The 26,868-nt window shown below is 36.5% G+C and overlaps 2 protein-coding genes across 3 annotated transcripts in view; both read left to right on the top strand.

Annotated features, from left to right (window-relative positions):
- LOC110424712 (midasin-like protein) overlaps window positions 1–23,370 on the top strand; it is a 34,634-nt gene extending 11,264 nt beyond the window's left edge. The window contains exons 22-77 of one of the 2 annotated variants that reach the window (XM_021439359.2): window positions 121–314; window positions 394–448; window positions 976–1,120; window positions 2,077–2,150; window positions 3,218–3,362; window positions 3,825–3,923; window positions 4,006–4,106; window positions 4,203–4,292; window positions 4,371–4,436; window positions 4,564–4,728; window positions 4,823–5,030; window positions 5,148–6,031; window positions 6,122–7,639; window positions 7,766–7,943; window positions 8,054–8,119; window positions 8,847–8,929; window positions 9,066–9,314; window positions 9,399–9,534; window positions 9,614–9,699; window positions 9,780–9,865; window positions 10,306–10,447; window positions 10,528–10,614; window positions 10,870–10,993; window positions 11,099–11,253; window positions 11,794–11,907; window positions 12,006–12,155; window positions 12,254–12,433; window positions 12,528–12,713; window positions 12,805–12,906; window positions 12,986–13,210; window positions 13,296–13,418; window positions 13,723–13,804; window positions 13,886–14,016; window positions 14,125–14,289; window positions 14,781–14,856; window positions 14,947–15,059; window positions 15,451–15,530; window positions 15,604–15,717; window positions 15,990–16,058; window positions 16,155–16,311; window positions 16,430–16,593; window positions 16,691–16,785; window positions 16,942–17,174; window positions 17,267–17,512; window positions 17,698–17,916; window positions 18,003–18,161; window positions 18,238–18,453; window positions 18,625–18,936; window positions 19,033–19,179; window positions 19,573–19,779; window positions 19,869–21,620; window positions 21,725–22,006; window positions 22,194–22,373; window positions 22,493–22,591; window positions 22,678–22,818; window positions 22,898–23,370. In XM_021439359.2, the coding sequence (XP_021295034.1) occupies window positions 121–314; window positions 394–448; window positions 976–1,120; window positions 2,077–2,150; window positions 3,218–3,362; window positions 3,825–3,923; window positions 4,006–4,106; window positions 4,203–4,292; window positions 4,371–4,436; window positions 4,564–4,728; window positions 4,823–5,030; window positions 5,148–6,031; window positions 6,122–7,639; window positions 7,766–7,943; window positions 8,054–8,119; window positions 8,847–8,929; window positions 9,066–9,314; window positions 9,399–9,534; window positions 9,614–9,699; window positions 9,780–9,865; window positions 10,306–10,447; window positions 10,528–10,614; window positions 10,870–10,993; window positions 11,099–11,253; window positions 11,794–11,907; window positions 12,006–12,155; window positions 12,254–12,433; window positions 12,528–12,713; window positions 12,805–12,906; window positions 12,986–13,210; window positions 13,296–13,418; window positions 13,723–13,804; window positions 13,886–14,016; window positions 14,125–14,289; window positions 14,781–14,856; window positions 14,947–15,059; window positions 15,451–15,530; window positions 15,604–15,717; window positions 15,990–16,058; window positions 16,155–16,311; window positions 16,430–16,593; window positions 16,691–16,785; window positions 16,942–17,174; window positions 17,267–17,512; window positions 17,698–17,916; window positions 18,003–18,161; window positions 18,238–18,453; window positions 18,625–18,936; window positions 19,033–19,179; window positions 19,573–19,779; window positions 19,869–21,620; window positions 21,725–22,006; window positions 22,194–22,373; window positions 22,493–22,591; window positions 22,678–22,818; window positions 22,898–22,930 (11,688 nt within the window). In that variant the 3' untranslated portion in view covers window positions 22,931–23,370. Of the gene's footprint in view, window positions 1–120; window positions 315–393; window positions 449–975; window positions 1,121–2,076; window positions 2,151–3,217; window positions 3,363–3,824; window positions 3,924–4,005; window positions 4,107–4,202; window positions 4,293–4,370; window positions 4,437–4,563; window positions 4,729–4,822; window positions 5,031–5,147; window positions 6,032–6,121; window positions 7,640–7,765; window positions 7,944–8,050; window positions 8,120–8,846; window positions 8,930–9,065; window positions 9,315–9,398; window positions 9,535–9,613; window positions 9,700–9,779; window positions 9,866–10,305; window positions 10,448–10,527; window positions 10,615–10,869; window positions 10,994–11,098; window positions 11,254–11,793; window positions 11,908–12,005; window positions 12,156–12,253; window positions 12,434–12,527; window positions 12,714–12,804; window positions 12,907–12,985; window positions 13,211–13,295; window positions 13,419–13,722; window positions 13,805–13,885; window positions 14,017–14,124; window positions 14,290–14,780; window positions 14,857–14,946; window positions 15,060–15,450; window positions 15,531–15,603; window positions 15,718–15,989; window positions 16,059–16,154; window positions 16,312–16,429; window positions 16,594–16,690; window positions 16,786–16,941; window positions 17,175–17,266; window positions 17,513–17,697; window positions 17,917–18,002; window positions 18,162–18,237; window positions 18,454–18,624; window positions 18,937–19,032; window positions 19,180–19,572; window positions 19,780–19,868; window positions 21,621–21,724; window positions 22,007–22,193; window positions 22,374–22,492; window positions 22,592–22,677; window positions 22,819–22,897 lie in introns of both variants that reach the window. The other variant, XM_021439358.2, reaches the window with a different exon arrangement.
- A 1,595-nt stretch (window positions 23,371–24,965) lies between these two features.
- LOC110423981 (Mitochondrial substrate carrier family protein) lies at window positions 24,966–26,279 on the top strand. The gene is given in 2 exon segments (XM_021438431.2): window positions 24,966–25,065; window positions 25,068–26,279. Coding segments are annotated over 2 exon segments (1,038 nt in total). The 5' UTR covers window positions 24,966–24,980; the 3' UTR covers window positions 26,021–26,279.
- The last annotated feature ends 589 nt before the right edge of the window (window positions 26,280–26,868 follow it).

Raw genomic sequence — 26,868 nt, 5'->3', positions numbered from 1 at the left:
TTAGGCAGTTTATTTTTCAATATCAGATTATATTTTATTCTTTCACCTGTTTGCTGGGGGCATCTTGTTCTTTTGTTGCCATTGCTCCCCTTTTACCTGGTATTAATATTTTGTATGCAGTCTTTGGCTGAGAAAGGAGGAGATGTTCTAGAGAAAGTTACTGCTCATGAAAATTTTTTAGTTCTTGCAACAATGAATCCTGGTGGTGATTATGGTAAAAAGGAATTATCACCTGCTCTTCGTAATCGGTTTACTGAGATATGGGTTCCATCTGTTGGTGATTTGAACGAGCTTAGGAATATTGCATCGTATAGGTATGCAAGTTGTCAAGAAAAGTTGTTGACTAAGGTCATTGAGCCTTTTCCTTTAAATAACATTTTAGTTATATTGCAGACTATCTCGCCTTGAACTCTCTTACATTGTTAATCCTATGGTAAACTTCTACGAGGTATGCTCTGATCCAATTCCTACTTGTTGGCTCCTAACCATACCTCTAAATCAGTATAGGATGAATTAAATTTGCAAGATCAAAGTATCTTTTCATGTTTTAGTCATAAACTTCCTGGCGATTTTCTCTGTGAATTATTATAATACTCAAAAATCTCCTTTTTAATTAATTTCACGCCCATCCAACTTCTTATAATACTATCACTAGCGAATTTGCTGATGTTTTCTACGAGGTGTGGCTAGCTCGCTACTTATCATGCATTTTTTTCAGTTTTTCTTCTAGTAGTTATGAAATTAGTCTATTAGGTTCCTCTTTTTTTTTGTTCTATTCTTTTTATCCTCATTCTTTTTTTTTTTCTTGTGAGACTTATGGTTGTAGTATTTTAACCCATGGAAGTGTTGTCTTTTTTTTTTTTTAGGGTTTTTACTCATCTTGGTTGATGATGTATCAATAAACATTTTCAGCATGTTTGATGTGTTGAAACAGTCTAATTTACTGCAATATAATTCATTTCTTGTACCTTCCAGTGGTTTAATCAATTGCAAATTGGGAGGTTCCTCACTGTCAGAGATCTTCTGTCTTGGATTGCATTTGTTAACATGTCTAAATTAGATCCAGAGCATTCGTTCCTTCATGGTGCCTTCCTTGTTCTGCTTGACGGACTGAGTTTAGGTATTCCCTTGCAATATTGTGTTGTCTGTTGTAATTCCATAGTGTGTTTTTGCTACTTTCAATTACACATGCTTGTAATATCAGTGAAATATTTTCTTATTTTGATAATGCATTTATGCCTTTTTTTTTTCTTATTTTTTATTTCCTTCCCTGTATATCACAGCTATTTTTGTTAAATTGCTGATGATTAAAGCTATTACTCTACGGGGATGAACTTTGCTTTGTTTTATTTTGGGATGCCATCTATTAGTGCCTTTGGTGGCTGCCAACCATTGTTTCCTTAGAACCTCACCACTAACATGGGTTTATCTGTATTTGTGCACTTTTCTTCTACTTGCTCCTGCTAACAAATTTTAAATAATTGGCAAAAGCGTGGTGAAAGCATCAATGATTTTGAAAAGAGCATAATCTGTGAATAGGTATTCAACTAGAACTTAGAAGCAATGGATCAACATGTTTTTTTATTAAAATTCAGGTTGTTGCCTCCATCAAAAAAAAAAAAAAAGAATGATAGCCTTGCCAAACATCAAATTTGTAGAGCGAACATCATATATTAACTTTAACCATGGAAACACCTAGGTGATGGCTGTTCTATGTACATATGGTGTGGACATCATACTTTAACTTTAAATATGGAGACACCTATGTGATAGCTGCTGTAATATCAAATGGTACAGACAGGTGTTGCACTACATGAAACAGATGCATAGAATATGACACGAATATCGTGATAGTATTGGCATGTCCTACTATACAGAAAAATGCTTTTTGTAGTTAGAACTGTGGGATTAGCGTTCATAGTCAATATTCACTTGTTTTAACATTTGTTTGCTGATTTCTTGTAGTTTTTGTTTCTTTACAATTTGTTGATGATGCTATGTTCTCTTGTATGTTATCAAGCAGCCTTGTCATTGTTTTTGTTGCTCATTTCTATCCTCTTTTTTTGTGTTTTTCAGGGACTGGTCTTTCTAAAAAGGATTGTGGAGAGTTAAGGGAAAGATGCTTGTCTTTTCTTTTAGAACTGCTACAGGTAATATTGGTCTTTATGCTTCTTGCCATTGTTTCTTGTAGTTAAAAGGAATGCCAATGTTTTGTGTGTGAGTGTGTTTGTAGATGGTTCAGTAGCACAACTAACAATGGCTGTGGCTTGGCATGGGCACAACTAAGTTAATTCACCTTGGTATTAAAGTTGATTAGATGAACTGAAACTCAGGCATCTTTACTTCTTTTCTTTAATAGTTAATACAAGTATTCACTGGATTTTGCTATCATTTCTCCTTTTGTTCATAATTTCAGAGCTGTTAGTTTGAACCATTGTAAGGAAATCAATTAGGTACTAAAGCATCTATAATGAGTCAAAGGCCAGATGCAGGGCAGCTTTGGGGAAATCTGCATACTAAGGTTTTATAGTTGGGGCTAGAAATTAAATATTGAGGGGTTTATGGCAATGGTAGGAATGTGGTTTGATTGAATTGAGATTTAATGCCAGGTGAAGACTGCAATTCGTGGGAAAGGGTGCTTGAAATGATAGAACAGAATAGAGCTGACCATTAGTGTGTTCCTTTGTATGAAGTACTTGGAAGTGCTCTCATGGTAAAGAGAGAAAGTACAAGGTGAAGAAACTAGAAGATATAATCAATCACAAATTCTTCAAGAATTCTCTGTGATTCAGATCTTCATTAAACATAAACTCTTCCCAAGAAGAAGAGAAGAAATACTTTCTCTAGTTTTTCTTTTTTTGAAGCTTAAATACTTTCTCTAGTTATACTTAAAGTACCAACAAAGGTTAATGGAAGCATTGCATCTATTATAGAAGTTGTGTCTGAATGGTAAAGGAAAGTAGGGAACTGTGAAACAGATGTTTGTTCTGATTTTTTTCACACTTTTCCTGTCAAATTGAAGCCAATATCATTTACTGATAGGTTGTTACATTTAGAAGGAATTATGCATTCAATAATATATGTTATATTTCTTGCTTTCCATTTTGAGATGCATTGGTTGCTCAAAAGTGATTGTTTAGTGTTTGATTTGAACCATTCGTTTCTGTTATCCTAGTTACCAAGTGATTATTGGTTCTTGCTTTTTTGGGTTCGGCAGGTGGACAGTACAAATTTGTTGTACTCAAAGCTTTCAAAAATGGAGAATTACGGTTGGGGTGATCTTGAAACACCTGTAGAGATTAACACTGATAGCACGCTATGTGACAATGTCTTTAGTATTGATCCGTTTTACATTGAGAAAGGTGATTATTTTATTCAATGTAAATAATGCAGTGTTTTTGAAATACCACAAAAGCTCTTATTCGTAATTTGTTGTTGTATAGGCTTTTATTTAATTGTGGAAGTTCTCTTTCAGACTGAGAATGAGTTCTGTGACCTTGTGGCAGTTTTAAATATACTTGTTTTTAGTCAGTTTAGGAAACTAAGGTTAGCAATAAAAAAAATTGGTTCAGGTTTGGAGATAAAACTGCTGTATGATAGACAAGAGTAATCTAGTCAAGTTGTGGTTTTCTGAGGCTTCTTTTCTTCCATGACTTGAGTTTGGAAAGTCAACTCTGTAATAGCATGGCAATTGGAGACTGGAAAAGGAAAAAATCTTAAAACCATTTCCTGGATCTTCTAATTGAGCCATGTAACAAACTATTTTACTTTATTGGGCCTTTTCCTAATATGTAAGGGCTTACACAACTTGGTTGGCTCTCTAGGTTCTGAAAAGAGTGAGGCAGGTGGATTTGAGTTTTTGGCACCAACTACACAGAAAAATGCTTTACGAGTGTTGCGAGCCATGCAGCTTTCAAAGCCTGGTGTGTCTCTATCGGCTGTATGTTAGTTTGCATCCCTTGGTATCTTCTTACTTATCTCTTGAAATTCTGCTATACTTTCCAGTTTTATTGGAAGGTAGTCCAGGTGTTGGGAAAACAAGTTTGATAATTGCATTAGGAAAATTTTCGGGACATAGAGTTGTGCGCATAAATTTATCTGAGCAGGTTGGTAATTTTCATTCTATTAAGTTTCAAACTTTTTTCAATGCTTACTTTTACACGTCTATTTAAGTAGATCTGATTGTGGTGCATTTGCTGCAGACTGACATGATGGATTTGCTGGGGTCTGACTTGCCTGTTGAGAGTGATAAAGGAATGAAGTTTGCTTGGTCTGACGGAATTTTATTGCAGGTAATGTATCTTTGGCTATTAAAGCTTTTCATGTATTTATTGGACATGGAAGTACCTAACATTGCTTTGTTTGTGTAGGCTTTAAAGGAGGGTTGTTGGGTATTGCTGGATGAGCTTAATCTTGCTCCACAATCTGTCTTAGAGGTATGGTTGCCGTGCTTTGTTACAGTAGAGTTGTTTATATGATGTGCTATAGGCTTTTTGGTTAGTTACTCCTGCAAATCCTTTCAGGAAAAAGAAAATTGTTAATATTATATTTTGTATTTATTAGGGTTTAAACGCAATTCTGGATCATCGAGCTGAGGTCTTTATTCCAGAACTGGGTCGTACTTTTAGGTGCCCATCATCTTTTCGAGTTTTTGCTTGTCAGAATCCTTCTTGTCAAGGTGGTGGCAGGAAAGGCCTCCCAAAGTCTTTTCTTAATCGTTTCACTAAGGTTGGTTTGGTCTGTTATTACTGCTACAATGAATGTATAACTTATGCCTGGAGGATTAATTATGAACTGACCATATAATTTTCTGCCATTGCAGGTATATATTGATGAGTTAGTTGAGGAGGATTATCTTTTCATCTGCAGCTCACTTTATCCGTCAATTCCACATCCTGTACTGTCAAATCTGATCTCATTTAACAGACAGTTACATGAGGACACCATGTTGTATCACAAGTTTGCTCAGAATGGCTCACCTTGGGAGTTTAATCTGCGTGATGTGCTTAGGTCATGCCAGATCCTACAAGGTGTAATTTTTGTTCTGTAATTTTTCTTTGAATAGTTGATTTTCAACTTGGCAGGTGCTTACCAAGGGGTTTTTTCATATCAAAATTGTTACTAAGTTCTATCTAAAATAATTCTAGGTACTCCAGGCAAAGTTGGTAGCTTTCTCAATCTCATCTATGTTCAAAGAATGCGTACTGCAGCTGATCGGAGACAAGTTTCGCAGCTCTATGAACAGATTTTTGGGGTGAAACCATCTATAAATCCTTCCCCTAGAGTGCAGCTCAATTCTGATTACTTGATTGTTGGGAGTGTTGCTATTAAAAGAAATTTTAAGCGGCTATCCAGAAATTCTAGTCAGCTGAAAGTTCTGCCCAGTGTTCGTTGCAATTTGGAAGCTGCTGCTCATTGTGTACAACAAGGCTGGTTATGCATCTTGATTGGCCCTCCATCATCTGGAAAAACTTCATTGATAAGGTTGCTGGCTCAGCTTACTGGCAATGTACTACATGAATTAAATCTGTCATCAGCAACTGACATTTCTGAACTGCTTGGATGCTTTGAGCAATATAATGCTTTTCGTAATTTTCGTTCGGTTGTTGCTCAAGTTGGTCGTTTTGTTAATGAGTATAGCAGTTTGCTATTGGAGATCTCAATGGAGACATTTTTAAGTGACAGAAAAGATTTAATTGCCAGATGGCTTGCTTTTTTATCTGATGTGGATTCTGACATAATGCCAAGTTTTTCTTTTATGAACCCAGAGGCTTGGAATAGCATTTACAAGTCTCTCCCTTCACTGATTGAAATTATCAAACAGCTGAAGTCTGATCTGGAAAAAAAAGTTTTGCCCATTTCATGGACTAGCGAGGATCTGGACAGAGCCATGAAGACTATATTGAAATTGCAAGGTCACCAGAAAATGCCTTATTTTGCTAAGTTTGAATGGGTTACGGGATTGTTGATAAATGCTATAGAAAATGGAGAATGGATTGTTCTAGAGAATGCAAATCTTTGTAATCCGACGGTATGCAGATTTTTGTGTTTTTCTAAAATCTTGTAATACATTTGTTACTGTCCTGTTCACTAGCTAATGGGTTTTGTAATTTTTTGTCAGGTTCTTGATAGAATTAATTCTTTGGTGGAACCAGATGGAACAATTACTGTCAATGAGTGTGGAATTGTTGATGGAAAACCTGTGGTTCTCCACCCACACTCTAATTTTCGAATGTTTCTCACTGTAAACCCAAGCTTTGGTGAAGTATCCCGAGCGATGCGAAACAGAGGTGTTGAAATATTCATGATGAATCCGTATTGGATTTTTGATGAGGGAAGTGGATACAATTCTGAGGAGTTAGAAATGGTGGATGTGAAGAGATTTCTTGTTCTTGCAGGTATTCCTGGTTCTAAATTGGTTGAGTCAATGGCCAAAGCACATGCCTATGCTATGGTTGAAGGTGTACGCCTTAATGTACACATTACTTATCTTGAGCTAGCACGATGGGTTCAATTATTTCAGCACCTTCTCATGAATGGCAACCAACCATTGTGGAGCCTCCAAATAAGTTGGGAGCATACCTATATTTCATCTTTTGGTGAGGCTGAAGGGGTGAACATTGTCAACTATGCAAAGAATGCTTATTTTTCTGTTACTGAGTTGTATAGATCTGATTTATCACTTGGGCGTGCTCTTTGTTTGCCTGGAGGATGGCCAATAACATTAACTTTGAGAGATCTTGCATGGTATTCGAAAGAGGTCTATGTCAGGCAGAATTGCTCATATCTGGAGTTCTTGGGAGCACAGTATGCTTCACATGAACTTGCAATCAGCTATGGTATCTGTCCTGTTGAAGATCTGTTACGTAGGTGTGGATGCAAGGGAACTTATTTTTTGGACTGGAGGATGTTATATGGGACTATCTATCCTCAAGTTTCTAAAGGAATGACTTCAGACTCTGATGGCAAAACAGAATTTAACTCAAATATTGCAAATAAGATGATGTTGTTTGCTGCCAACTGGGCAATAGAACAGGCCACAGAAAATGATTTTCAGCTGTATCTTCAATGGTTTACCTGGTTCAGTTTTCAACTGCAGCCATATTGTCAGTTTTTCAAATATTTTTTGACTTCACTTGAACAGGAATGGAGGCATCCGATTTGGACCTGTATAATTAAATGTCGTCAAGAGCTTATATCACTTAACCAAATAGATATAGACTTGCATCCAGTCCCAATGCTTTCTCTGGAATTAGTTGATTTAACTTCATCAAATCATTTGTCGAATGCATCAAGTAAACCCCTCCATGATGCTATCAGCTGTGTGGGCCTACTCAGACGTAGTTATCAACAGTGGAATGATGAAAATAGGCATAATCACACAGATGAGTCACGTTGTTTCATACCATTTTTGGAAACTCTTCATGTTTTGGAGGAGGAAATCCTAAATATGCTTGTTGGGTCTCCTTCCTATGATTTGTTATATCGGTTATACACCAATCTCCTTGAAGATCACATATTGTTTTGGGAAGGTCTTATCTCATTGCAGTTCGAGCGCTTGCTGATCTCTTGGCGGTCTTTGTTGAAAGCTGCTGGAAAGCTGAAAGAATTTTGTCCAATAGCAGTTAAGAATATGCTGGTGAGCTTACTGAACAACATTTTGCCATTTTCTTATATTTATTATTGTCATTTTAATTATAAATTTGCTGCTTTGTTAACTTTGACGTACTTGAGAGGTAAATTATTTTGGCAACCTGCTGCATAGGAAACCAAGAATCTTGCTGAAGGTTCATTATTGTGCTTCCATCCGGAGAGATCACTGCTATGGGTTCATGGTGGTCACCCATTTCTGCCCCCATCTTCCAAATTGTATCATCAACAGCATCAGCTTTTACAGTTTAGTGAGTTAGTTTGGCCAACAAAGAGAAAATTATTTGAGCAGGGTATGCTACCTACGCTGACATCTTTGTGAAAATTATGCAAGCAGGGTATTATTTTTCTTGTTTTACCATGACTTGTGTTTTTGATCTGTTGGAATTATCTGATATAGCAGTGAATGAGTTGCCTGTTGAGACCATGGTGTCTTTTGATCCCGAACTTCGCTTCCTTGCATTGGAAGGTAGAGTTGTAAAAGTTTTCATATTCTAAATTTATTTGCTTTCTATCATTTTAATCTTTTGTTGTTGCATGTTGCATTTAAATAGGTTTTGCGTTGTGTAACATTGCTAATGATGTATCTGCTAACATCATGCTGTTGTTATTTACTAAATAAGAAGTTTAGTGCTGTTGAATTGTATGTTTTATGCAGTTTGTGATGCTGCCATTGAAGACCTCAACATTACTCTCTCTTATGTTATATCAAATTTTAGGATTTGATACTATTAATGTTGGGTATTTTGCAGCATTTTACTTATGCAATTCCTTGATCTTAGGGTTAACTTTGCTATTTTATTGGACTTAACCTTCCTATTTACTTGTTTACTGATGACTCTCCTTCTATGAATCCTTATCTAGCAGGTTATGTCCTGAGTCTTGAAGGCTTTGATTAATGCGATGAAGAAAAGTTGATTCCATTGCTAGTCATTTGAAACAAACCTAAACTGATTGCCAATGCTTAACCCAAGATTCTATCACAGCCATAAACCCAAAAATCTCTAATTTCTAGTTGTAGGGCACCACAAGCCTTAAGTAGGCATACTTTCCCTAGCCTGTTTTATGTCAGTTTGCATGTGTAATCTGCATACGGTGTATATGTGGAATTTCCATGTTTCATCTTTCTTTTTGTTCAGTGTCCAAAGTTTATTGTTTGACGCTTCTCACCTACTTTTCTTCTCCTTTTTGTTCAGGCATTTGCATGTCGTCTTTTATTATGGGTAATTGTGACGAAGATGAAATCCATGTTTCTCATCAAATGGAGGAGGTGTATCAGGTTGTGTGCTGTTTGTATTTTTTTAAAACTTTTTTTACTTTATTTTAAACATCCGGGCCACAAAAAAAAACCTTCATGTTAAAGGTTTATTGGCACAGTTATCTGACACTTGTGGAGATGAATCTGTTGTCTCCAGATGCTTTTGAAAAGGTTTGAATATGAGAAATGCAAATTGTTGATCAAATATGGGCCTGATGATGCTATTTTCGAGGAAATTTCGTCTACTTGTTGTGTTCTTAGTTCTGAAATGTTGCACATGAGGTCTGGCTTTGACAGTTGGCTGGATATACTTCCCATAGTTGACTGTGCTAGTTGTTTCCTGGATATGGAGCTACTTCAAGAGCTATCATTGCTCACTTTGGTTGGTAGTGGAGAACTACAACTAGTAAGTGAACAACATTTTGCTTCATGCTATTTTCGTAAGAGCATAAAGCAGCAAACTCAACTTTCTGCCCTTCCATCATGACAGGGTTTAGGTTGTCTGTCTAGCCTTCTTGAATCTGACTTGAAATATTCCTTGACTCATTCAACAAGGCCTCCACAATCTTTTGTACCGCATCAAAAGCTTCTATGGTTACATGATGGATGGACATCAGTGGATGCAGGTCAGAATAATTCTGTGAATGTCTTTGTTTGTGTTTTTCTATCAGGAAGCTTAACGTGCTGTATTTCTTTATGTTAAAGTGCATGCAAAAGTTTCTGGTTTTGTTCTTGAGATGTGGTTTTGGTGGCATTCATTATTGTGGAGCCAGTGCCCTGCGTTTGTCAAGGTATGTCTATCATAGTTCTTTGCACTTTTATTTTCAAGGATATGTTGCTCTTTTCATGATTTTGCTTCTTTCTATTGCAGAATTTCTCAATAATTGATGGTTATAGTGTTCCACTACCAAATGTACTTATTCAGCCTGTAAGAACAGCTAGCGTTGCCAAAATATTGTAAGATAATTATTTTCATTTTTAACGAGATTCATTGATTAATTGATAATTATTATCATTGTAATATATTCAAAATATTTAGGACGTATAGAATAATGCCTGGCAGATTGTATTGTACTTTCAATACATTGTGGTGTAAAGTGTAAACAGTGGATGAGAACTTCTCTATTCTGTTTTCCATTTGCTTTTGTTCTTTCTTTATTTGCAATTACCATTGCTTATGGTTTGAAGTTAGATTATGTGATTAGTGTTTTTAACTGATATTGTGGTAATATGCATTGTAAAACTGTCCTTTTTTAACTAATATGGCAAGTAGTATTCAATTTATTACTAATATACTTTCATTTTACTTTGCTTGAGTGTAGAATCGAAAGTAATCTTGAAGATCATGTTGTGTTGACTTTCATTCTCATATTATATCCCTTCTTAACTTAATTTAGGCAAAGTACACATGATATCAAGGATTTTTCCATGCATTGTTTGAAGCTTAAGGCTGCATCATGTGTTCTCTGGCAAATTTCTTCCCCGAGGATAAATTCACATAGTTTTCTTTTGTTGGCTGCCCGCTCTCTCTTCCAGCAGGTAGTTCATTTATGTGAATTTTACAATTTTCTTTTATTTTTTCAAGAAGAATGCTCAAATCTTAATTTCTTAAATTCCAGATTATATATTCACATCAAAAATCTTTTGATGCTGAGAAGTTTGCTGCCATAAAGTCCATACTTTGTTCCTGTCCAAACGGTGTAACGGTATGATATTTCTCTGTGCAACATGTCTTATACCTGTGGTTAAGTGCTACTGTTCTTGTTTTTTATTTTCCCACTAAGGATCCTTTCTGTTTAATGAAAACTATGCAGTTGCACATATGATATGGGAGACTTCTTTCTGTGTTGAAACTTTTTAAATCTGTGACATAGATTTTCAATTTTCTACTTAGGCACTTCCTCTTCCATAGATATGTCATATTTGTTATTTCTGAGTATTGCATCTTCTTTTGCTGACAGGAAGAAAGCATAGGACTTGTGAGCTTACTTATTGCATCGTCTAGCCATCGAAGTTTGAAATCGTTGATCCAGTTGTTCATTGAACCACTGCTCAGACAACTATATCTTAATTGCTCATCTACTGGTGACTATTTCATTGTCGTCTTCTTAGTTCAGTTGTTTCTGTAAATAGTCACTCTTTGTTTTTATGTCAAATATTTTAGATTAACTTTGAGATTCTTTTTTGTAGAGTCATACTTGAATCTTGGTTTTGCTTGGCTATATATTGGAGGATTACGTTTTAATCTCTTGCTTAGCTGTGATAGTCTGGATCCTGCAAGCAAATATTCTTGCAAATTATCATGTTTAGAAGAAAAGATTGTTTCTCATAAACTTGAGATGAAGGTACGTATCTTGCTGTACTCCTTCATATATCCTTGAAAGGTTATCTGATATTTAGTTGCTGTTAATTCATCAAATTTCAGTGGTGACTTAACTTGCAAGGATGTGTGGGCTGAAAATAACATTTATGAATACGGACATCAGTATCCAGAAAAGGGATATTTGTGTATATGCCTGCACAACTGTTACACATTTTGAGCTTGTTAAAAAAATGAAGTAATTATCCATACTATCCTTGTCCAAGTTGAATGTCTACCTTTCCATTTTGGGATGTTCCAAACTGTCATCTTTCCTTTTCTGAACACCCAAAACTCATAACATTTGATTATTCTGTGTTGATTATTCTTTTCCTATTCTAGCATTAGAAACTTTTAAACGTCAATCTCTTAAAAATATTTTTAAATTTCGAAAAGGAAAACCTGTAGAGTTTTTTCCTTGAACCACATGCCAAATAAAATGTGGTATAATTGGAGATGGGTGGCTACTAATATCTTCTGAAGTTGTTTGTGTGAGGCTTGAGTTAACTTTTGTGGCCTTTTATAGGTGCGGCAAGAATGTAATTATTTGGCAGGATGGTCTTCTTCAAAAGAAACTGATAACAGGATATCACAAGCATTAGAAAAGCTTGAAATTAAATGCAAAAAACTGCGAAGAAAGGTCTGGAAAGTTTTGCTTTAGTTCTCTTCTTGAAGCTCTATATTCATTTTGTTTGTCTTTTCCATTTATTCATTTATGAAGTTTTATTTTTCATTTAGATTGTGTTTCGCCCTGATCCTGCAAAATTCAAAGCAATGAGAAAAGAATGTGATGAGTTTCGTGTCCTTGTTAATTCTTTAATGAGTTTGGTCAATAATATTGAAGTCATGGGGTTACAACAGATTGTGGACAAAGTGTGCAACTGGCAGGTAGATTTTCTTACAAATAGTTTGACACTAATTCTCATTGAATGCACTAAGGTTACTTGGATATATTTTTTATATTCTTATCTGATTGATTTTCTCAGGAGACTGCAAGCTGTTTCATTGACCGTTTATTAAATGAATATTCCGAGTACATTGATATAGCCCAACCAATTCAAGTGGCAGTATATGAAATGAAGTTGGGCTTATCACTTGCCCTGTTGAGTGCCTTGCAGAAAAAATTTCTTGACAGAATCCAGGAGGACAATATGGATAGAGTTATGGTGATGTATCTGTTTATTTATTCTTTGTTAATAAAGTTCTATGTTTGTAGATTTTGTCTATTAGCTTCCTTGGGTGACTTGAAGCTCCTTGCAGGAGGTGATTTACTCATTTATGAGATTCCCTAGGGGCTGCACGTCTGAATTAGTTTCTATCAGTGACCGAAGGAGGCTGCTGATATTTTCTTCCCTTGACATACCTTGCATTATAAACTTTTCTGAAATGGAGTTGATCTTGCTGGAAAAGATGGTTACTATTTCCAGCGATGTCATTGCTGAAAAAGTACTTGTGCTTCCCATATTGTCACTTTGTACTATTATTATTCCATTGTCAAAGTTGCATTGTGCCTGATGTAGTTTCACATTTGAAATAGGTATCTATTTTGCAACTTAAAGCATCTCTTTATAACAATTGTCTTGTTCGTGTTGCACACTCTGTGGCTACAGCAAAATTGATGGATAGTGCATCTTTTAAGGTAAGTTGTTCTCTATGGTTGATCATGTACACTTGTGAAATTATGTTGGTCTGATGCTTCATTATGTACTTTCAATCAGCTATTGGACAAAATTTTCTCTGGATTTGCAAGCATGTGGATGCATATGAAAATTCAAGGGAAAAATCAAGAAGAACGTGATGGTCAACCTTATAAGTTCAGGCCTCGTGCATTTAGGATTGAGAATGTAATGGAAGTAGATATATCAGCTATTGGCAAGTTGCTTGCAAATGATAACTTCATTGATTGGCAAGAATTGCTATCAGAAGAAGAATCCACCAAAATGGTGATGCTTCTATACTTTTAGACAGCATCTATTGGTTTGTTTGTATTTTAATATTTAATTTGTGACTTGCCTGTTGTCAATTCAGATGGAAGATGGAGAGAAACATGAAAATATTGAGGACGAATGGAACCTAATGGAAGAATCTATTCTGATCCTCATGATCAATATGCACAATCAATTATTTGGGTCTGTTGATCTCATACTTTCTGTAAGTTGTCCTTGAGAGTGTCTTGAAATACATTCAATTATGTCAAAAGTGGTTGTTCTTATTTCATATTGAGTGTTACTAAGTGCAATAACTGTTTATAATTGATGGTAAAAATGCTTCTAAATTTGTTAATTAGTAGTTTTTTCTATAATCTATTACTTAGACATGCTTTCCATATCTTTCTTATAAATTTTGGATCTGTGCTTACCATGAGGATCTTATTTTCTGTGTCAGTGTGTTTTGGCTTTAAGTTGTTTTTTCCCTATGAACTTTATGCTATTTGCCTCTATTTTCTTCTGTGCAGCCTGGATCTTTCCAAATTACTGATGTGGACAGATTGCAATCCTTCATTGGCTCTTACACATTGGGAGTTGGAATGATGAAAGGTGTTTGAAATTGTGGTTTATAGTAAATATAGGATATTTTCTTCTCTGGAGAAACACCTGACCTTGTTTTCTAATTTGCAGGTTTTGGAGGTCTGTTTTCTTCCACTTTGGATGCCAAACTTGTGCAGGAGCATCTACTTCGACTCTGTTGGGAGTACGAGCAGAAGTTTCCTTCAACTCATAAAGCAGCTTGCAAATACAATTTTTACAAGGTTTTACAAATTATTGCATCTTACAAATACGACACTCGTTACATAATCTTCTTATTTTCCAACCTAAGGAATTTTCAGCTGTATTTATTTTGTTCTTTTTATTTCTAGGATTCAAATACTCATATAATGGCCAAAATGGTGGAGTTACTCTCCACTCTTAAGCACCGTGTTCTCACTCTTTTAAGTGAATGGGAAGATCACCCTGGTCTCCAAAAAGTGCTGGATGTGATTGAAATGCTTTTGGCTATTCCTCTGAGCACCCCTATAGCTAAGGTAGGAAATATAGTCGGTGGTTTCTGTTTATTGAGCTATTTGTGGTGGTTACTTATTTTTTAGGTCACGGTTAAACTGGTGGTAAATAACTTAATAACCTCTATGAAAATCAAAGGAATGTAACTTTACCTTCTTCCAAAGAAGAAAGGACTAAATTTTACAAAATAAAATGCCCATAAAATGTTTCTTGACTTGAAATGAGAGTGAAGAATATTGACGTTCAAAATGATCCATTAGCCACTTTGTATCATTCTCTATATTCGTCACTTTGCTGACTTGGAATGACATATGATGGTTGTCTTAGTTGATGATTCACTGATTGTGTTTAATCTTGGCTTGAAGGCTCTTAAACATGCTCATTTTTCTAAATTGAGTTTCCAATTTCATGCTTGGCATATTTTAATCATTGCATTGTATATGAATGTGATAGACATGTTGCTCAGAGATTTTAGTATCTCCTTTTGAGGGCTGAACTGTTGTTGTTTCTGAAGGCTCTTTCAGGATTGCAATTTCTGCTTAACAGGATCCGGATATTAGAGGAAAATGGCTCAAAATTTTCACTCTCTGGTATGTATTTAATGCTGGATAAGTCTTAGGATTCATTGTTGTACTTGTTATGACATGTTTATCTGTTTCCCCCCTTTCTTTGGCTTGTAGATCAACTCAAACCCCTTATTTCTCTGGTGTGCTCATGGCAAAAAATGGAGTTCTACTCATGGCCTGTGTTGCTTGATGAGGTTCAGGATCAGTATGACATCAATGCTGCTAAGGTATAAAGTCACCCCCCAACCCGTGGTGGAGAAAAACATGGAGAAACTAGTGTTGAAGGAAACTTTTCATAATTGTGCTGGATGCTTTTACCATTTCTTTGTGGAAAATTGCGCCCTATAGTGCCTATAATTTAGTATATAATCTTCAGATTACATAGCTTGCTCAAACTCAGCTTTGAAGGATATTTAGTTCTTTAGTGTTGTTTTGTCCTTTCGCCAAACCTCTCATTTTTCCAACATAATTTTCTTACACATACCTGAGTTCAAGGTTGCTTATGGTACATAGGCTCCCAACATTGCTGGGATTTTCTCTTTTTCTCTTCTTATGGGCTAAGTTATTTGTTGTTTTCATTTTCACTTAGTTGAAAGTTTGTGACTATTTTCATTGCAGTTATGGTTTCCACTTTTCTCGGTTCTTCATCCAAGGCATTCTTCTGATATTGCTGGACATGATCAGTCTACAATTCAAAGGCATGTTCTGACTTTTATTTACTTCTATATTTGTGTTTGCAAGTGCTGTGTCTAACGCAAAGAGAATTTGCAGCTTGGAGGAGTTCATTCAGACATCAAGCATTGGTGAATTCAGGAAACGCCTTCAACTTCTTTTTGCTTTCTTGGGACAAATAATTACTGGTAGAAGTCTTGAAATTTATTCAAGGTCAGTCATACTGAAGAATGGGTGGCACCTTGATTCTTTTTGCTTCTTTTGTCATTTTTTTGGATTTTTTTATCCATTTGTTGTTATTAATAAGATTTTCTAGAGAAAGCTGAACCTTTTTTTACATGGGTGCTTTATATAATTTCTTGACATCTTGCTCCTTTTATTGGCATTTACATCATAATTAGACCATGTTGCTATATTTAGCTCTTAATTTTGAGCTCTATGATATGTACATGTTGGAAGCATTCTGATTCAAAACTTCATTGCAGTCCGTGGCAAGAGGAAAATATTAAAATTTTGTACAACATATTTGGATTCTACATGCAATTTTTGCCAATGTGAGTTACCCTTCAGTTATTGCCCTTCAAATACCTACACCCTGGTTCAAGATGTTTATGTTCATTTGGTTCCTCATCATGTTTTACCTTCCTCAGTGTAATGGAGTTGATAGAAGCTAATAGAAAAAAGATTGAGACCGAATTGAAAGAACTTCTGAAGCTGTGTTGTTGGGATCGTTTTGATAGTCAATTGTCCATTGACAACTTGAGAAAGCCTCGGCAGAAGATCCAGAAACTAATACAGAAGTACAGTGTAAGTTGCATCCCCTGAGAGTTATAGAGGATTTTTTTTTTTTTCAGTATCCTTGGTCAAGATTAAATAACTATTTCTGGAGACAAACATTATCAGTTGCTTTTATTTTGTTGGACAGGATATGTTGCAGCAACCTTTTATACTTATTCTTAATGAAGAAGTGAGGCAGAAAGGATTCAAAATTGCTTCGCCGGAAAGTCCAAAGCCACTCATTGATATCTCTGAAAGCTGTAGGATGTTAAAAGATTTTTTAAATCTAACACAGTCCAATGATGAATACAGGTTCAATCGTTTGTACAGTTTTCAGTTTTGGCCATCTATTTTATCTAAGCCTTCATCAAGATAACTTTCTTATTTTTGAGATGATTCTTTGGTCTAGGTCTGCATGGTATACCGAATGGGGGCAGAAAGTAAATGACACTCTGAACTTGCACCTTCAAAGAATATCTGAATTACACTTTGTCAAGTCTGAAGGTTTCCTTCTGTTCCCTCACATTCCTTTCCTTTAAAATTTCTTTTAAGAGACAAAAGGTTTAGGAGGCTTTTTTTGTAAAAAAATAAAAGTTAATAAAAGGAGAGAACTTTGGTTTGTTGTCAGAGAAAATCCTTAAGAATTTAATATATTTGCAGAGATTTCAGGTGTCTTCAGACAGTGCCCCATTTCCCAGTTTGCATGCTTATCATACCCGAATGAGTGGAAGTGTGTGTGGCGCACGCTTAAAAGAATAGGTATGATGACTAAGGATTATGGTGATCTTTGGATGGATGTTAATAGAAGTCTAGGAAAGAAGAGGGCATTGTCTGATCTTCTACAGTTGTTAGAAAGCAGTGGGTTACATAGACACAAGTTTGAAATTTTGGAGGTAATAGAGATTGCATTGCACTTTTTGTGGTTTTGTAGTTTGTTGTTTCAAATTTACATTATATACTAATTGGGTGTACTGGCATTTGGTAGATATCCAATCCTTCTAGTTGGTTATTCCTTCAGCCCTCGTATGATGCACAGCATTTGCTAATGAAACAAACTAGGCTGCCTAATGGAGTTGCTGATGTTGCTCCTGCTGTAGAAAAATGTTTGCCTAAGGAAACTCTGGATTCTGAGTGGAAAACAGCCAATGAATTTTACTTCAAAAGCTTGGCTGCAGTGCAGCTTCTTCAACAGATTCGCCTGAAACATCATCCAGATTTTACATCTGAGCAGGTAGAATTTGTGGCCATGACTGCAACTTGTTTATGTTTCTTACCATATTAAGCTTTGTACTTGTTGACTTTTGAAGATTAATGATAAGTTGCAAGTTATTTACGCACTAGCTGCAAATCTGCTGCCAGTTTAGCTACTGCATTTACCTGAAGGGTAAACAATTTTCTTTGCTTCAATTTGTGCAGGTTACCCGGTCGGTCTCTTATCTTAGCCATCTCATAATTATACAACAGATGCAAAGAGCAGCTGTCTATGATTTTGCTAGACAATTAAAGACCTTGCGTGAATATGCCACAGCTTTGGATAGTTCGTATTCAAGTTGCACTGATTTTGATGATACAAATGGTGGTTGTCTTTTTGCTAAAAGTCAACATGCCACCTTTAACTGCATGTGGCAACAGAAGGTATTGCATAATCTTGTAATCTTTCTTTTCACTTGTTCTATATTCTTTAAAGCTTCTGCTAAGTCCAATGGTTGGTGATATTGCAGCAACTGTTTGATGATTTGGATACTATGTTGGTTGAAGAATCTTTGTTGCTCAGAACTGTAGAAGGCACCCATTCGAACTCTTGTCAAAAGGTCAAAGCTGCAGCAAATAGGATCCTTGGTTTCATTGAAGGATTTATTCCAGTTTTCAAGAAATCTAAGGTGCACAAATTTTCTTCTTAGAATATTGGTCCCTGCACAACAAGGGTGTTCTAGTCTAATTGAAATTCTGTCACAGGAGTCATTGGACAGCTATTTTATTGGTTGTGATGGATCCATAATTACGTTGGCCAGTACCATTCGTCCTTATGTGATTTCAAAACAGATGGAAAAAGTGGTGCTTCAAAACTTCAAAGTTCTTCAGGAGTTTGAGGACCAGCTTATTAAGCAAGGTTTTGAGAAAAGTTCAGTTGTAGAGTCTGTGCTTAGTCATTTTGATGAAAGATTCAGCAAGGTATCTTCTGTTTACTAAAAACATTCATTGGTCATCTGTTATGGTACAGTTTGTGGTACATTTGACTTAAAAAATTCATTGGTCACTGTGTGTTTATCTCAAAATAGTTTTATGCATCCATGCATGTTTAGTGCATTTAGAGCTTTAGTTAGTCAAGATGTTGTTTTGCAGGGGAAATTGATTGCAGAACAGTTAAGATTAGCTTTGGAGATGGGAAATGAATCCAAATATCTTCATGAGCTAGCTGATTCTTGCTGTGAGAAGTGTCCGAAACTTGAAGCTCAGTTCGGTGATGCCTTCGAAAGAACAACTAGACATGTTATAGATGTGTTGCAAAAGTTAAGCTCATTAGATAATCATGGTTCTCAACCTGAAGCACCATCAGGGAGTATAACAGAATGGGAGTCCCTATTTAAATCAACTATAGCAAATTTGGGAGTGGATACACTATGTGAAAAGCTTCTTGAAACAATTCATTTTGCAGTAAGTTTTGTAATATTTCTGTTTTTTGGAAGGTTTCCTTACAGATAGTATTATTTTATTTTAGGTTGCCTTATGATTTAGTTCTGTGGGTGGCAGGAGAATCTGTTTAATCATTCTAGCATGAAGGTTTCTGGTCAGTCTTTCCATATTGGAGCACTCTTGGAGCACATACATGCCTCAGTGGACCTAATATTGAGCTTTAGTGATGGTTTCCTTGAAGACTTCTTAGTTATGCATAAAACAGTAAGCTGGTTCATTATGAGTACTTTTAATTTATTTTTTCTTGCTTTCTCCATATTGAAATGATGCATAACTTGTAAGTTGAAGGCCATGATTCAAGCTTAAGTGACAGAGCAACCATGATCAGTTTCTTTTCACCCCATCAAAAGCTTTTTATGCATTCTGTTTCTGAATTTGCAACCTAATAAACATATTGTAGAATGGTTGGGCTCATTGAAATCAACTATCCCCTTTGGAGGGAGTTTCAAGGAGGGATAGGTAATTGGACTTATCGTACAAGGTGGCACAATGTAGTTGTGCCTTTTGTTCTACAAGAAGGCTGGATATATCTTTACTTATCAAAGTTGTTGTATTCTTTGGTATTTCTAAGACTCTTATCTTTGTACTTGTGTGCAGGTGTCTATAGTTACTCACGGGCTTGCAAACATCTTAGCTGCATTGTTTGCCAAAGGGTTTGGTGATTCACCCAAGGACCAGGAAGATGACACTAGTCATGATATGACTCAAGATGCCAGTGGAACTGGTATGGGAGAAGGTGCAGGAGTAAATGATGTCAGTGACCAGATAAATGATGAAGATCAACTGTTAGGGGCATCTGAAAAGGTATGGTAGTACACTAAATTGGATTGCTGATGTATTTATCTACTCCTATCGAGACATCTTATTTAATCGCTTACTCAATGCTACCACAGCCAAGTGAAGAGCAAGCTGCATCAAATGATGTCCCAGGTAAGAATGAAAAAGGAATTGAGATGGAGCAGGATTTTGCTGCTGATACATTTAGTGTCAGTGAGGACTCTGGAGAGGATAATGATGAAGATACTGAGGATCAGCAACTGGAATCTGCTATGGGGGAAACTGGAGGAAACAGTGAAGTGATTGATGAGAAGCTTTGGGACAAGGATGATGATGACAATCCAAATAACAATGAAAAGTACGAATCTGGGCCTTCAGTTAGGGACAGCGACAAAAACAGTAGGGAGTTTAGAGCCAAGGAAGATTCTGCTGGTACTGCTGATGAAGCTGAAGAAAATAAAATGGATGAACTTGACAAGGAAACTGGTGAGATTGAAAACCAGGCTGATCTTGATGAGCATGAGAACATCGAAAACCTGAACTTTAACAAAGAAGAGGAATTTGCTGATCCAACTGGATTGAAGCTTGATGAGTTAAATGAAAGATCTAGTGAAGATATCAACATGGATGAAAAAGAGGAAGTTGATATCAAGGAAGGAGATGGCAAAGATGAGGAAGAAGAATCTGCTAAAGATGGGAATACTGAAGCTAACTTAAATCCTGCTGATGAAACTATGGAAGAGATAGAGAGTGAAAGAAATGATGGAACCTCTGAAAAGGATGAAAGAGTGGATGCAACATTTGAGAAGGATGATCTTGGCGGAGATCACAAGGAGGATCCTAAGATAAACCAAATGGCAGGGAGGAAAAATGTTTCTGAATCGGAAATTTCCAACATCAGTGGTGATCATGTTCCTAATGAGGGAGCTGCAACACCACCAAACGGTGAGGCATTGGAGCTGACAAATGTTGCACCCGAAGCAAACTGGGCTAATAGCAGTGACAATTGCAATGATCTTGCTCAGAGAAATTTTCCTTCTAGTAATAATTCTGACTTAAATATCATGGTTGCTGACTCATCAAATAGTGGGAAATTTACTGATCATCATCCAAAAACACAGTTTCCTAGCCAAGATGCTGATCCGTTTCAGAAAAAACAATCAAACCCTTACAGAAATGTTGGGGATGCATTTCAGGAGTGGAAAGAAAGAGTCAGCATCTCTGTTGATCTTCAGGATGATAACAAGTCCCAGGGTGAAATGGAGGATGAGAATGCTAATGAGTATGGTTATGTCTCTGAGTTTGAAAAGGGAACAGCTCAGGCGTTGGGACCTGCGACGGCTGAGCAGATTGATGCTGATGTCAATGTCAATAAGCCTGACAAAAACTCCCTTGTAGAAAGTGGAGATGATGTCACCAATATGGAAATAGATGAGCAAATTTCTGAAGATGATCCCATTAAGCATTGTTCCTCAATCATTAAAAATAAGATGGAGGAGCAGATTCAGGTTTCAAAGTTAGACGAGTCAGCAAATCATCGATCCCCTGGAGTCCATAGTCCTAGCGATGGTGATCCAGGAACCTTTTCTGAGTTCTCGGTCTCTGTAAAGAAGTCTTACTTGAGTGATGATGTATATCAAATCAACAAGCTTTCTATAAGTGAAGAGGAAATGGGAAAAGCCCTTGACCCTGAGGAAGTTTCAGGTGATGTCAAAAATAATGCCACTGCTCTTTGGAGAAAATATGAGCTGCTCACAACTAGATTGTCCCAGGAGTTGGCTGAACAATTACGTCTCGTCATGGAACCCACTCTTGCTAGCAAACTCCAAGGGGATTATAAGACTGGCAAAAGGCTAAACATGAAGAAGGTAGAGTATATATTACATGAAGTGTAAACCTAGTATACAGTTGTTTTTTGTTTTTGCAAAATCTTTCTTTTTCTCTAACTCATTTACGTGCTTGGAAATTACAGGTCATTCCTTACATAGCAAGTCATTACCGAAAAGATAAAATCTGGCTAAGGCGTACCCGACCAAACAAGCGAGATTACCAAGTAATTATTGCTGTTGATGACTCGTATAGTATGTCAGAAAGTGGTTGTGGTGAGGTCGCAATTAAAGCTTTGGTGACTGTGTGTCGTGCCATCTCTCAATTGGAAGTTGGAAACTTGGCTGTTGCCAGCTTTGGGAAGAAAGGAAACATAAGGTTGTTGCATGACTTTGATCAGCCCTTCACTGGTGAATCAGGAGTTAAGGTTAGTGATCCAAATATCCTCCTTGCAGGGCTGTCTTCCATTTGGGCCTATATGTGTGTCTAAGCTCTCTCTGAAGCATCTGAGAATGTGCTTTTCTATAACATATGTTCTTTCCATTTTGGAGGTTGTGAAGTTATATTCTTCTATCATATCACTAATTTTCTTTGTAAATTTTGTTCTGCGACAGATGATTTCTAGTTTGACATTCAAACAAGAGAATACTATCAGAGACGAACCAGTTGTTGATCTGTTGATGTTTTTAAATAAGAAGCTGGATGCTGCAGTTGCAAATGCCCGACTTCCTTCTGGACAAAATCCACTACAGCAACTTGTTTTAATTATTGGGGATGGTCGGTTATATGAGAAGGTATCTCTTTAGTTTGCTGAAAGGAAAAACAAGAGTGGTTGCTCATAGTTTTTTGTACCGATCAATGCTGATTAAAAAGCTTGTTTATATACTTGTGTGATTATTTATTATGAATGCAGGAAAAGTTGAAGCGGTGTGTCAGGGATGTCTTAAGTAGCAAGCGAATGGTTGCTTTTCTAATTCTTGATAGCTTGCAGGAATCAATCATGGATCTTCAGGTAAGGCTTGTGATTTTTGTCTGAGAAGATAAAAATTTCCTCTATTACCATTATTTTGATTCTCATAACGTTCTTGTGTGGTCCAGGAGGTAATTACCACTCAGGATAAGAATAACCAATTTAAAATCTTGGTTTCCCAGTATCTAGATTCCTTTCCCTTCCCATACTATGTTGTGTTGAGAAATATTGAAGCACTCCCAAAGACCTTAGCAGATTTATTGAGACAGGTAATTAGACTCTTGGGCAATTATTTGTATGTCTGTTGAATTTTATTTATAATTTTTGGTTTTTTTCTCGTGTTTGCAGTGGTTTGAGCTTATGCAGAATTCGAGAGACTAGCAGTCTTTAGTAGCAGTCGCTCAACTTACATTAAACTTTTCTGCCTGCAAATTGCTCACATTATAGAGAAGATGGTGCATGGTATGGTGGGACTTGTTCCAGCCCATAATGTAACATCTCATCAGCCCATTACAAGGCCCAAATGTCAATAGATATAATTTAATTAATCACAGGGGCTTTACTTTTTGAATTTTATCCATTGTAAAGGTAAAAAATATGACAAACAAAATTCCTAATACGCATAAATGAAGGTAGCGAAGATGAATGTGTCCGCTACCCAAACTCGTAGAAACATAAGGCCAATCTGAAGATTGGGATTGAAATCCATCAAAGGGTTAAAGAGTTAGATTAGTCATTAGTTGAGATTAAGGGATTGATAGAGGATGAAACAGATATTGCTTTAAGCCAAATATATGATTATTCGTTCGAAATTGAAACAACTGTTTAAATTGATTCAATAATTGGTCGAATTATTAGATAGTTAGTAATGATGCACGAATTTTTTATGTATTCAGTATTAATTTAGCATGCTTGTATAATGATACACTATTTGTTGAACTCCGCCTTCGTCCAACCGTCGACCCAGTGAGCTCTAAGCAAAGATCCATTTACATGTGTCCAGCTACCCGCTGGTCCAAAGATTGTTGGCATCACAGTTTCGTTGCTTTGTTCGCTATGACCGTACGGACGCATACAACTAGGGCAAGTGTTCATTGTACCAAGATGCATACAACTCGGTTCATTTTAAAAGGAATTAGAGTGAAATATTTTTTTAAAATTCTGATTAAAATTATATATTTATTTATTTTTAAAATAAATATTTTACTTCAAAATATTATTTTTTATTAAACATGTAGATCTAATTATTAGTATTTTTATTCATGGATAAGAATAAAAAAATTAATTAATTTTTATAATTATTTTTTTTTATTAATTAAAAAACCTCCCTATCTTGAGAGTTGGGGAGCACTAATAAGTATTTTCCTTTGGTTTAATTCTTTTAAAAAATATTTTTAAAATTTTTAAAATTAATAAATAAAAAATAATTTAATTTTTTTATAATTTTTATTAATGATATTTACATTGTTGAGATAGAATGTTAATTTTAAAAATTAATAAATTTATTTAGAATTTTGATTAAAGCTTATAAAGTTATTTTACCCAAAGAATTAAGACGGATAAAACTCTTATTACCAATAAGTAATACGCATGTATGTACCTGCGCACATCCAAGGCTACCTCAGCTCCAATGGATATGGATTACACGTCATCTTACTGACAACCGGCCGAAATCCTGTACATTCAAGGCCTACAGTGAACAAATATCCAAACCCCTCTTTTAATCGCCCTTGCCAAATCCCACGCATCCAAATGCCGGAATTTTAGCCATCCGATTGAAACAACCGCGGAGAATCAAAACCTTCGGATAAACAATAAAAGTGCCTAATTCCTAACCGACACTTGTCTGTTTCCCCCTCTTCACAGTACGGCTCATTCTCTTTCCTCCCCATGTTTTATCCCTCTAATCTCCGGTTACCCATTTCTCTCTCTCTCTCTCTTATCTCCTTCTCTCTCGCAGTATCGAGAATGTCTTTCTAGAACTCCAATTTTTCCCTTTTTAGTCTCGTGCTTTTTCATTTGTTAGTATTTTGTTTTTTTTTTAATTTCTCTTGCGAGATCCGAACTTACCGGTGAAAGTTCCGTCGCCGGGGACGACGATGGTTGTGTCTCCGGTAAGCTAAAAATTTTGGTGCTTTGTGAGTACCCAAAGAAATGATAGATCCATTTGCGGTGATTAACGTTCGATCCAAAACCTGGTTCGCAAGAGGAAAAAAACCCCTTCTTCATTGCTTTTACTTTGCTTTTAATCTCACCCGGACGGTGACTATTGACTGTTAAGGTGGTGTTGGGTTTTTGGTTAATTGTACAGTTTGGATGTTAAATTGTTGATTTTTGTACAGTTTTTTGTGATATAAAAAGTTAGATATTTGCTTCTTTTTTGGGAGGGGGGGGGGGTGAGTTTTGGGTTCGGTATTGGAAAGTGGCAAAGATGAATATAAGCGCGGCCGAGGGAGAATCGGCGCAAGAGATTCATATCCCGGCCGATATAGATTGGGAAATGCTTGACAAATCCAAGTTTTCTTGTTAGGCGCAGCTCTGTTCTCAGGTGTTTCAGCTACTCTTTACCCTGTAGTTTTGGTTAAAACAAGGCAACAAGTTGCTCAAACTCAACTCTCCGGTATCCGAACGGCCTTTTCCATAGTTAAACACGAAGGTTTCAGGGCCTTATACCGCGGATTCGGTACTTCTTTAACGGGAACAATCCCGGCTCGAGCTCTTTACATGGCAGCTCTTGAGGTTACCAAAAGCAATGTAGGGAGTGCCACGGTTAAGCTTGGTGTTCCTGAACCATCGGCTGCGGCCATTGCTAATGCTGTTGCTGGATTAAGTGCTGCAATGGCTGCGCAGCTTGTTTGGACCCCCATTGACGTTGTTAGCCAGAGATTAATGGTTCAAGGAAGCCACCCAAGTTGTAGTTCACCTTGTAGATATGTAAATGGGATCGACGCGTTTAGGAAAATTATTAACACTGATGGTCCAAAGGGATTGTATAGAGGTTTTGGGATATCAATTATAACGTATGCCCCATCTAATGCAGTTTGGTGGGCATCTTATTCCGTCGCTCAAAGGTTTGTTTGGGGAGGCATTGGATGTTACTTTTGGAAAAAAGATGATGAGAGTAATGAGAACGGGAGTAGTAATAATAATACAATTAGGCCTGATTCGAAGACGGTTATGGCAGTCCAGGGAGTCAGCGCAGCTTTGGCTGGGGGGGTAACGGCTTTGATTACAATGCCACTTGATACAATCAAGACTAGACTGCAGGTTTTGGATGGGGAAGAGAATGGAAGGCGTGGACCAACAATTGCGCAAACTGTTAGGAATTTGGTTAAAGAAGGTGGGTGGTTGGCTTGTTATAGAGGGTTGGGGCCACGGTGGGCGTCCATGTCAATGTCTGCAACAACAATGATCACTACCTACGAGTTCCTGAAACGGCTCTCAGCCAAGAATCAAGAGAGCTTGATGTAGTGAAGAAGAAGAAGAAGAAGAAGAAGAAGAAGAATAGTGGTTAACTAAAAGTAAAAAGAATGGAAAAACGGAGGTTTTTTTCTTCCTGATCTTTGTCTAAATCATCCTTTTAATGTTTCTTTTCTTGTCTCTGTTGAAATCTCTTTCTTTGCTTTCTTTCAAGTTAGCCTGCCTTACTGCCTGTCGAAGAAGGTTGGTGAATGTAATTTGGCTGCAGGTTTATCTCAGTATGAAATATAAATCTCTTTCTTTGTTCTCACTATACTTAATCTTGGATTAACATCAAATTTATAAAGGATATTTAAACTTTGTGGGTTCATCTTCACCTGCCTGTGCTTGACTTGTTCCATTTGTCATCAATTTATCATGTTTCTCAAGATTCCTTTGATAGAAAGTGGGAGTGGCATCTTGTTGTACATGACCTTGAGGAATCTAGGGTTTTCTTTTTTAATGGTTTCGATTGAAATCTTGGAAAAGCATGATTTTATGTATTTCAGTTGATTAAATCTGAACCGTTGTTGAGATCTGGTTCATGAGTAACCGGCAGATGTTAGTGGGTGGGGAAAAGGAAGTTGGGATAATCCTGTGCTTGTGTGTTTTTTCTTTGGTGTGTCGTGGTGGATAATGGATAGTAACTTTATTGTGGTGGGCCTACCAGTGCCCACCTCAGAAGATTTGGATGGATATGAAAATTGGGAATTTGGGAGTACTATTTAAAATAAATAACTAGTTAGTCATTGGCCTACTATATCTTCTTTAAACACTCCAAACTCCTATTTTAGCTAACATTTGTCTTATTTGCTACCATTGTTTTTAAAAATAATCCATAGTTAAAAGGCAATGACATG

The sequence above is a fragment of the Theobroma umbraticum genome, unplaced genomic scaffold (assembly GCF_002168275.2).
Source record: "Theobroma umbraticum cultivar Fairchild unplaced genomic scaffold, ASM216827v3 scaffold_204.0, whole genome shotgun sequence".
Classification (NCBI taxonomy): Eukaryota; Viridiplantae; Streptophyta; class Magnoliopsida; order Malvales; family Malvaceae; genus Theobroma; species Theobroma umbraticum.
This window is presented reverse-complemented; position numbering and strand designations above follow the sequence as displayed.